The following is an 11,599-nucleotide window of genomic DNA, read 5'->3' as shown; positions in this document are numbered from 1 at the left end:
TTAATGAATGTACTTATTCCCTTAAACAAAGATAGCACGGAAAATCTTATTAATTGCTATCAAATTAACACCAGTCCCGTGTCAGTATGCTATTGAAAGTACATGGACAGAATGAATTTGTATGAATGAATGAACATTTATGTATTAATCTGTTCTCGTAAAAAAAAAAAAAAAAAAAAAAAAAACTCTTCTACAGCTAATAATCTTTGATAGATAACAACTCCAATTACTAGCAGTTGTTTTATTCCGACGTGCGTAATGTAATATTACTAAATAGTAGGAAACAAATATGATGGTAAAAACTGAAATATTTGTATTTATTCTAGGAGCTTTAGGTCAGTAAAGAGTTATCTACTTTATTCTGTTTATTTTGGTAATATAGTAGTATTGTAGTAGTAACAGTGTTTGCTAATATGTATAGGTCATGCGTAGTCTAGAATTTTTAACTGGACTTATTATTTAAGGTATTTATTCCGAAGGTCCGCCTAATTTTAGACAAAAAGGGTAATAACAGGTACGAAATTTAAAAATCATCAATTCTTAGGACCAGTTTAAATAATATAATAGAGTAGGTTAGGGTAGAGTAGAGTAAGGCGGGGATAGCTAGGGCAGGGTAGGATGAGGTTAGCTTAGGGTTAGAAACGTTTGGACAAATGTTAAATTAATAGGGTGTAATTTCTCGTGTGTGTCTAAGAATACCAACTGGAGCGTCTCTGTACACACCTGCAGCCGTGTTCAGAATACAAATGTTCGTTACTTTCCCACAATCCAACCATGCTGTAGCCTCGCGCGAAGTAGTTCCCTCCACTTGACAAATAGGTCCATGTTTATAAAAGAAAAATTAACACAATTTCCGCTTCCTTTACATATTATCAAGCACACAGACGAGCAAATTATTTATTTCCTCCCGATAAATTTTCAAAAGTTTCTTAGAAACGGATGATCAACTTTGGAACTTAACCCTTTTTAATGCTTCAAAATTCGTACTAGTTATTTATCACTTTATATCAGTATTTAGCTCAGTTGAATTTCATCAACAATGTTTTTACTTTGCCAGAGCACAACAAAGTATAATATCGGAAATAAAAGGTATATAATACAGTTACCTAGGTGCTTAGATTTACCGCACAGCTTAAGACCCTGGGAGCCAATATTAAAATCAAATACAAAAAATATCCCAAGTTAGAAAAATATATTAATACCTAAGGAACTTAATCCTATACAACTTATTTAATTAATACGGTAGTAAGGACATAATTAACGTAAACATTATTACCATATAGTTCTTAGTAAGAGAAGCCCTGTCCACTTGTCAAGCCCTCTCGTTCATAACAACCTCATATGTTGCGGTAGTATTATTTATTTTTCTAACGCCCCAATGTTAGCCGATGTTGCGAGATGTATCTTCGGCGGATGCATGAAGGACTCTGGCGAATTGCTTTAGGTTTCAAATGTTTCTCACCAGATGGAAGGTGCTATTTTATCCCCATGTTTAGAACATGTGTTCCTCACTGTTTTCAAGTTGCTATTTTATGAGAAGTAGATTCAATAAAATACAAGACAATCCAAAAATTTTTTAAAAAAGTTTTATATTATAAACATTCAGAAATAGCGTTCTATAACTGTTTTTATCGTACGTACTGGAAACGATACCGTTTTGGCAATTGAAACTTTTAATCGCAAGTGAGGCTTCATGCAGCTACAAACGTTTCCAGTACATACTAGAAAGTTCCGCACTAAATTATTGGTATCGAATTGTTGTATTTATTTATTTACTTTCGGCTGTAAATATCTCTTCTGATAATGATAAATTTAGGCTACATGGTTTGTGAAGTGCGAAAGCAGATAAATTTAACAATGTCGGTTGTAGCAGGAGCGCACGTACCAGGGATGTCCAAAGGGTTCTGACCCCCCCAAAAAGAAAACTTTCTAAATCAACATATATTTGCACATTTTCTCAATAAGACTTTACTTGTTAAACAGGAAAATGATTGATGCGGCATGACAATTCGACTTCACACTTCATCTGCACTCGTTCTCTTATAAAAACAATCTAGTTCTAAATATATTTCTGAAAATATAGATAGTAGTTTACAGCTACTTATCGCCTTTTCCGATAATACCAGTTCAATACTATACAGACGTAGTGACTCCTAGTATTGGACCATTCCCCATAGCTTCGACCTCCCCCAAAAAAAAATCTGGGTGAGGGTCTGGGTTGTATTATTATCCCCATGCCGTAAGCGTCAGTGAACCACCAATGGGCAACTAGCGACATCTCGCCGAAAATTGGCGGCCCCGAAGAGATGCTACATGGTAGTCCGACTTTCGTTTTGAAAATTATATCACCAGCGGCAGTGACGCGACTGAACGCCAATGAACCACAAAATTACTCCCCCAAAATTCGTTAAATCGCCTATATGCGTGATTTGTTTACAGAATGGCAAGTCCCAAAAACACTTTAAAAAATTACCCGGTGTGGGCGTGAACCACTAACGTTGTGATTAGTAGCCCCGTGCTCTTTCGATTTCGCTACGAAGGCGATGAAGAGAACGTCGTATGTAGAGAGTAAATCGTTGGAGACGTTTTTTATTTGGTTAATCAGAGTGCACCTTTAACCGTGTATATTCGACAATAATTGTTTGGGATCAGATAAAATACGTTCACCATGTAATTTTATAACATAATGACACGCCTCTATTTACTACATTTCATAGTTTTCCCATATTAACTTTCTAATGATCGGCGACAGTTGCCATCTAATTTCATACAAGTATACGCACTCATATCAAGGTTTTTCACTTCATGATGTAGAGGTACGGGTTACTCTTGACCTCTGAAGCTCACTTTAGGAACAATTCGTCATGAAAAAAATAATATATAATAATAAGCGCATGCAAATTACTGGCGATAGTACATGTTTCTCCCTTCGCGATTCTCCGTTACAAATCGAAGGAGCGCGGTCCACAATGAAGTCCTCGGTGCTACGCAGTGGTAACTTCAATATCCCGAATCTACATATCTGTTTTGGCTCGACGAAACCTTGCCATTTGTGGCACACTAGCGGCAATCCTTCGCCACATCGCTATATCGACGATCGACATTTACCAGCAAGTGGGCCACTAGGTGTTGGCAAGGTTTACGGCATGGGGATATTTATCAAGTAAAAGAGCATAATTGATTTTTTATTTACATGGCTGGAATTGAATCGCAATATTTTCTCTGCGAATCCAAGACTAAGTCAGATAGCCAGAAATAATAGGAAAGAAGCTCCAATATTTTTGATCACACTCACCCTCTATGGCTAAGCGGTTCCCTGCACGCATTTGGCGTAAGAGATCCGGGTCCGATTCCGGCGGGAGCTCAAGTCGTTCGGATTCTATGACATTCCATCATCCACAAATGATAAATCCTGATGATACAGAACAATCAAACAAAAGAAAATCGAGGTTCAGCATACCACGTGAAACAGCAAAGAAGATATTGATATACCAGGTGCTGAATATAGTAAGGTATGATTGTGGACATAACTTTCCAAAGAAATAGATGGGGCATAGGGCTATGCACTTCTTCGCAAGCATTCTGCATACGACAGATAAACAGGATACATGTGTAGACGCTGTAATATTTGTTTCTGTCCATAGTGTTTCGAGAATTTCTATTATAAATGATCACAATAGTTTACAATAGCATCCTAAGGATTGTCCATGGAAAAGAAGAGGATAGATGTGAGAACACTGCGGAGTCCATTTGTGTACACGGCTCTTTCAGTTGTCGCCCGTGTAAGTGATCAAAACAACCGTAGTAATGAGCTAAATCACTGTTACGTGTAGAACCCATTTTGTATCGAACCCACATATGAGGCACAAACATTTCTTTCCTGTAATTTTGATGAAAATATTAATTCATAAATATAACACTTAAAATACTCTTTTGGGTGTATAGTACATCACATGAGGTAATTCATGTATGAAAGCGCTAGGAGCTAGCGTGCACGCCTTCAGGACACCTGATCCTGGGTTAGATTTCAGTAGAACATTGAATGGCACATCTCAGACTGCCACGGTGCTGAAGGGGACGCTAAACATGACTAACAAATGGTGCAATCACAGTTTATGGGAACATAAATTTGTAAAGTTAATGGAAGAAATGTTATCTAAATTCAAAATAGTGTTATATAAGGAATCTTTATCGGGATCTGACATGTCACATGTATAATAAGTTGGAAATACGAAATGGAAAGTGTACTTCGTATCACGTAGTATTACTAATGAGGGTATAATGAAGTGAAGTGCTATGTGAAAGCAGTGTACAAAATGACTATATAAATGTCGCAAACCTATGCCACGCGGAAGGCATGCGTTGTTGTGTCACATGAAGTGCATTTTTACAATCCTAGTTTATCATTATACTCACCTTCGCATCACGTGCCTGCTCCATACGGACACTCCACTGCGTAGGTCCCTCTGTTACGCTTCTGAACTGACGTGGTTAGGTATTTTTAGTGCTTTTTTTAGCGGTCACGTAACACAAGTTGGTTTGTGTATTTTGAATTGCACTGAATAAACTTGATTGTTTCCATGTACTACTGGAAGAATCCTTTTGTTAAATTACATTTTCAAAAACAGCTACTTCTATATCAAAAAGAAAATATCGATATATCTGAATATGTTTGTGTTGTTGCGTCTTCTTAAGGAACCAACAGGATATAAATCTTTTCGATCAAATAATTATAACTAAACAGTACATAAGCTCCTAAAAATGTTGTGAATGTCTTTAAACCAGCTTTGTCCAACCATGGTGTGATAATCAGGCAAATACACACCTCAGTTACTTGCACCTTCAAAATTCATAACTACACTGAGAAAAAAAAATGTAGGTGGCATACTTAAAAACGTAGGTTACATTCGTAATTCCTGTAGTTTCTGGACTTAACGTACAACCGTATATAACATCCTGCAGCAAACGTATAGCTGAAAAAGTATGTATTATACGCACTGTCTGCATAAGTGCAATGACGTCATTCGTGTGACGTCATCTGCAGTAACAAATATATACGGAGGTGATATCTAGCTTTGTGACGTCAGGATCGTATGTAGCATGTGGGTTAATAATGACGACACACACTGACTATCAGGACGGAGCATAATTTCAAGAAGTATGCAATATACGTTCTTTACGTATGTTTCTTTCGTTCAACCCCAAGACAGCATCTATATTGTACTTGTGCCCCGTACGTACGACTAGATACAGTATACGTATTGTACGTATGTATTATACAGATTTTCCTTATGTCGCACACAGCTTGTCCAGATACAGCATACAGAATATCCGTATGCACCATACAGAGTGCATATATGTAGCTTACAGACTGTCTGCATGCAGCATATAGATTATACGTATGTCGCGTACAGGTTGGCCATATGTAATGTATAGATCGGATGTATATAGCTAATAGGTTGTCCATATGAAATATACAGATTGTACCTGTATCGAATACGTATTGCCTTCTTGTAATGTATGGATCGGACATATGCAGGATCTAGAGTGTACGTATAGTGCACCATTATTAAAGTGCTGCAACATACTGCAAAGTGCATGATACATTCTTACTGTAATGTTGTCAAATATTGTTTTACTCTGTATGAAAACAAAAATAGCTTAAAATATGGTTGATCTCCTTTGTGCCAATAATAATAAAATTAACAATACTACACTTTTCAAATCTTAGTTTGGAGCAGTGAAACTGTCCAAAGAAATGTATTTACCTGCAGGGTGTCCTATAAGTTTGGGCTTCCTGCTAATTCGTTGGAAAGCTACTGCAAAGCCAAGTGTTGAAAAGTGACACAAGCGTTAATTTTAAAATTATGGGCACAAAGGAGGTTAACCATATATTAAACTATTTTCGTTTCCATACAGAGTAAATCAATATTACTGTAAGAATTTATCATATGGTTTGCAGTTAGTTAGTTGCAGCACTTCAATAATAATGCAAAATGCACAGCCTTATACAATCCTATATTCAAACTCAAACAAGATTTACGTACAATCATTTATTAAGCTGTTATCATCCATTGCTTGTACGATATAAAGATTAGTTTACCTCATTCCTTTCCTTAATAGTATCTTCTTCTAAAGTGCAGTTGTTACCACAAGAGGCCTGAATAGAATTTTCCAGAAATAACTTCTCTGTACATTTTAATTAACAGGTAAGTTATATCTTTTTTTTTTTATTTTTTTTTAATGTCGCAATAATTAAAAGTGTAGTGTCAGCCGAAAACGTATTCGCTTACAAGATGATTCCTACTCAGTACTCGCTATTAAAAATGCAACACCAAGAAGGAGACTGGGTAGATGCGCCAAAGTTCCCAGGCCGATACCTAATAGTAAGTGCAGAATACTCTTAAACGTTCGCTGTATTCGCTGTGTGACAACGTGGTGACAGCGGAGGCGTTGTGCAGCCATCGACTAAACATATTTATTCTTCCCTGCTATAGACGTTCTGCAAATTTGGACTTTCCTGGATGCATCCTTCTTAGTGCAACATTTTAAGCAACGAGCAATTTAACAGTCTCATACATTGCTTAAAGAAAGAGCAATGATTCTCAGAATTACTCGGAAGATATATATACACAATTTAAAACGGTTATTTCAAACTTTGCAATTCAAAGCACGAAAAGAACTATAGATAAAGGAACACTGATTTTAGCCAAATAGTAATTAGTAAACTCAATCACACTCAGTACCATTAGTTGCTTGGTGTTATCCGTAAGTCAGAGATCACGGTATCTCATTTCGTGTAGATTTTTGCATTTGTTTAACGCTAAAAATGTATTTTATCGCTAATTGAACCCAGTACCATATATATACCGACAGGACGTAAATTAGTCACAAGGTGACATGAGTGAAACACTAAACTATTCGATTGACACCTGCGGTCTTGTCAACACTAGAGAAAGTTACAAAGTGATTAAGTAAATACGGAACATAGTTCATAGAAAGTATAGCGATGTATGAAGTCTCCGTTTCATACGACTTGGATAAAGGATACATCTGAAATAGCAACAAAGAAATATATAATGATTTCTCTGGATAATTTGGATTAGTCCAGAATTCGAACACACACACAACACGAACACACACAAGTCCAACTTTTTTTTTTTTTTAACTTCTTTCTTCGGATTCCCAATAAAGTTGACTACTGAAAAGCTGAGTTATAGATTCTGTATTAAAACAACACCTTCGCTAGACATGTTCAGTATACACATTGTCTTACATACAGAACAATACATTAGTTATTAATGCATGTCTGAAATAATAGTGCTTCGTATAGAATTTTACTTCATCCAATCGCAATAGCGCAAAGATAAAAAATATTGCGAGGGATAATGTTCTTATTACAGAGAAAAAGAATTAAAATGACTTAACATTAACAATCATTTTCTTTAAACAGAGATAATATTTTATTATAATTTATGGAAGAAAGAAATAATTTGTAGTACAGTATCTTTATTAGGGTTATATATTCGTACAAAATAATGTAAGTACAACTGGGTCTGTCTTCAGAAAGGACGTACTTTTAGCCACAACCTACACTGCTTCTTTTGACTGTCTTTCAAGCAGAATCCTGGTTTGAAGCACGAAATACCTGCAACAAAAATCAGAAAATATTTAAAATGTTATATTCAGTGTGTTTAATTTGGTTGTACTTAACAATACAAAATATCTTAACCTTTTTGAGATTAAATGGAAAAAATCTGTTCGGTCAGGTATGGACTTTTGGGTTGCACGTAGAAAAAATATGAGGTGTTTATTGATGCTGAACAACAACTCAAAATGTATTACCATTCAAAAGTAAGTGGGTACCCCAATGGTGTTCGGGGTACCATGGGGTACCTAATGTCTGTATTTTTTAGATATATGGAAATGTATGTCTCTAAAATGTAAGGAACTGATATCTGTTTACCGAAAACCTCAACTCGGTAAGCCTTATGGATATCGAGATATGGGAAAATAAAGAACGACACCATAGAAATGTGGGGTTTGCGTACTAGATGGGCAGTTTCGGAAACGTAATTACGAGAGCTTACAACCACCTCAAAAGTAGTTTCAATTAAATACACTACACACACGCCCTGATGGGGGTTTTCGGGTACCATAATATTCGCAGAACTCTCATTTCTAAACATTCTAAAATATGTTTTAATAACGTTTTAAAGAACCTTAGAGGTGTGTGTTTACCGAAACCGCAAGTCGGTACGCCTAACAGTTACCGAAATATGATGAAATAAAAAGTGACACACCTCAGTACAATTTCGATCGAAAGATTAATTCAGCTCTAAATTTTCTTTGGACAATTCCAAGCGTTCATCGGGCTCTGAAATAAAGTGAACATTTTTTGTCTATCTAATATAGCAAACGAGATATAAGGAATTGTGTATTTTGTGACGTCGTAAAAATAGAGACCCACATGGATTTGTACTTTTGAGTCTTTGCTGTAAGAAGAAGAAATTTTAGAAAACAACCGTATATACCTTAATAGACAATTAAATTGGCGGGGGCACAGTGGCTTAGTGGTAGAGTGCTTACCTCTGGTGTATTGGGTTCTTGGTTCTATCCGCGGCCAAGTCAGTTTGTAGTGGACATCGTATTCGTGGGTCTTCTCGGGGTTCTCTCTTTCCTCCCACCTTTGCATTCCATCAATTCTGCCAACAACATTCACTTGCTTTAATCAAAATCTCCCTGAGACTGAAATGCATAATCGTGGGTCGCTACACTGAAATATTTCCTTTTATTTAATTTAAAATTAAATAGGGAGTTAAGTATGATCGTATCTCTATGGGTTAAGTGAATACTCCAATAGTTTCTGCAAAAAAAGATTAGTTAAACACCCTACCACTAAGCTACTGTGTCCCCGCCCATTGAATTGTCTATTAAGGTATATACAGTAGTTTTCTGATTTTTTTTTCTTATAGGAAAGACCCAAAAGTACAAATATATAAAGATCTCTATTTTTACGCCATAAAATATATAATTCCTTTTATCTTGGTTACTATCTTAGATATTGACAGCGAATTTTCATTCTTTTGTACAGCTCGATGAACCCTTGGAATTGCCTGAAGAAAACCTAGGACTGAACTAATCTTTCGATCGAAATTGTACTGAGGTACTCATTTAACCCATAGAAGTACCATCTTATTTAATTTTGTTGCGACCAATAATTGTTTCCGAAATTTCAAGATCTCATACACTTTTATTTCACAGTGTTTCTCCAGATGTTAGATGTACTAGCTGGAAGTTTTGGGTAAACACATATTTCAAATACTGTTTACAAATGTCACATTATATTTTCAAAAGTTTTTAAAATTTAATATTGGTAGACTCCATGATGTTCTAACACCCCATGAATATATCTAATTACTTTAAGATGAAATTGCTACTGGTGTTTATTAACTGTCCATGAACGATTTCGGAAATTTTAGCATCTAACACGAAAACCCCTTAACTGTGTTGGTCCCCCTTTATTTGACATCATCTTGATGGCCGTTAGTCATATTTTAATTCATTTTCCGAATTGTAGCGTCAAGTATGCAAGACCCACATACCTATAGTATCTCTCTTTATTTTCCCATATCTCGGTATCCATAAGGGTTACCGAATTGCAGTTTTCAGTTAAAAAAAAAATCAGTTCTTTACATTTTAGAGACATGTATTTCCATATATCTAAAATGCAGAAATTAGGGACCGCATTGGAACCCCATTGGAGTACTCACTTACTTTTGCATAGCAGGGTAAAAACGCCAGTGGTTCTCACTTTAAGGTTGAAAACATACTATTTTGTCTTTTCTCTGAGCATTGTGAATCTGTCGGAGCTATACCGTAGTTGGAAAGACTCACTGATCCTTCCTATAATGACCATGTAGTCAGAATTCAAAAAGGAGTAGAAGGAAAAACAATATTTTAAAATCCTTGCACCAGTAGTCCTCACCTTAAAATCAAAATGTTCCAGTAATAGTCAGGATTTTCTATCAGTGTTCGTCACTCAAATAACTTGACATAATTTATTCTAAAACGCACTGTGTATCAGTTTAGGGTTAAGAATACAATATAAAGTAGTAAGCTTAATAACTTTTCATCACTTTTAGCACTCAAGAAAGAAAAGAAAAAAACGTTTTTACATACTTTTTAAAGCAATTTCAGAAAGAAAAATGTTAACTGAATTCTAAAGTTAACTGTATATCACTTTCACGTTAAGAGTACAATATTAAATACTATGTTTAATAACTATACGTCACTTTAAACACTCAAAAATGAAAATAAACGTTTGTACATACATTTTGAAAACAATCTAAGAAACAAAATAAGTTAACTGAATTCAAAATTTAATTATACATCACCTTAAGCTTAAGAATACACTATAAAATACTGAGATTAATAACAATGCATTACTGAAGAATGAAAACAAAAATGTTTTAGCTACCGATATTGTATTTAGATGTTATTTCTCATTAACAATTTTTTATTTTTTTTTGAGAACTCGTGATCAAGTCTAGGGATGCGCAAGAGAAAAGATTTGAGATTGTCTCCTCTCGAAAAGGTGCCGCGAAAGTTATGTATCGTCTCGAAAACTGGATCCGTTTCTATTGGAAGAGCTCTGTCTCGTCTCGAATTTCGTAACAAAAATTATGTCTCGTCTTGTCTCGTGTGCATCCCTAATCAGGTCCATAGCCAAAAACTTCATTTCCGAAGGGTTCGATAGGGCTTTGCGATATCCGAATTTAAATATAGATAATCGATATCGACAAACTATCGAAACTTGTTCGAAATATTGAAAAATACAGCAATATCGAAATATAAACAATATCAAAAATCGAAAATATAAAAATACGAAAGAGAGAAAAGAATATGGATATATCGATCAAAAATTTCGATATCGATGTTTTGATATTTGAAAATATCAACCGTTCGATTTAAATATCACACAGCCCTAGGCTCCAACTGTTGTCACCTTTAAAATTAATGTGAAAATTACTGACTAATATTCTGTAAGTACCATAAGACGGGATTATTTTGCACTTCAGGATTAACTTTGCACAAAATACGGCAAAAGTTTCACAGTCCTCTGTCGGTAAAATGATGGACTGTAAAGAGAAAGTTTCAACTGTCACCGTAAGATAGAACATTGACTATTTGGTTGGCGGTTAACATCAGTTCTAATTACCTGAAGGGTTTGTTGTTGTAGAGGTATGGAAAGCAGTCACTGTAAAGGCCGACAAAATTTGAAAGATATCACCTACAAGAATTTTCGTCAAAGTCAAGTCAGTTTCGTAGAATACTCTGTGTATAATGGGACTTTGAGACAATAGTTGAAATTGAAGTGTGAAACGTTTTAAAGTCATAGAAAAATAAAACTGGGAGAAGGTTGTTTTAGCCTCTAATCGGGGCTACTTTGCACCGATCAAACGTAACCCCTCAGATAGGAAATTATTACTACGGGTACCTCCTGCCATCTAACTTTAGGAAAATTTCCTATTCAGGTAAATGTCGGGATGGATTTCTTGTTGGAAAATAAATTACGAAAAGCGGCGGATTCAGAAAA

General features: G+C 35.4%; 1 protein-coding gene across 3 annotated transcripts in view; it reads left to right on the top strand.

The window, feature by feature from the left end:
• The first annotated feature begins 210 nt into the window (after nucleotides 1-210).
• The window catches only part of LOC145685838 (uncharacterized), a 79,106-nt gene continuing 67,717 nt past the window's right edge, over nucleotides 211-11,599 (top strand). For 2 of the 3 annotated variants that reach the window (XM_081758445.1, XM_081758446.1), the window contains exon 1: nucleotides 211-335. In XM_081758445.1, the coding sequence (XP_081614571.1) occupies nucleotides 290-335 (46 nt within the window). In that variant the 5' untranslated portion in view covers nucleotides 211-289. The remainder of the gene's footprint in view (nucleotides 336-11,599) is intronic. The other variant, XM_081758447.1, reaches the window with a different exon arrangement.

This window comes from Thermobia domestica, chromosome 5 (genome assembly GCF_964235325.1).
Source record: "Thermobia domestica chromosome 5, izTheDome1.hap1.1, whole genome shotgun sequence".
Classification (NCBI taxonomy): domain Eukaryota; kingdom Metazoa; phylum Arthropoda; class Insecta; order Zygentoma; family Lepismatidae; genus Thermobia; species Thermobia domestica.
The sequence above is the reverse complement of the archived record's forward strand: the minus strand, read 5'-3'. Positions and strand labels throughout refer to the sequence as shown.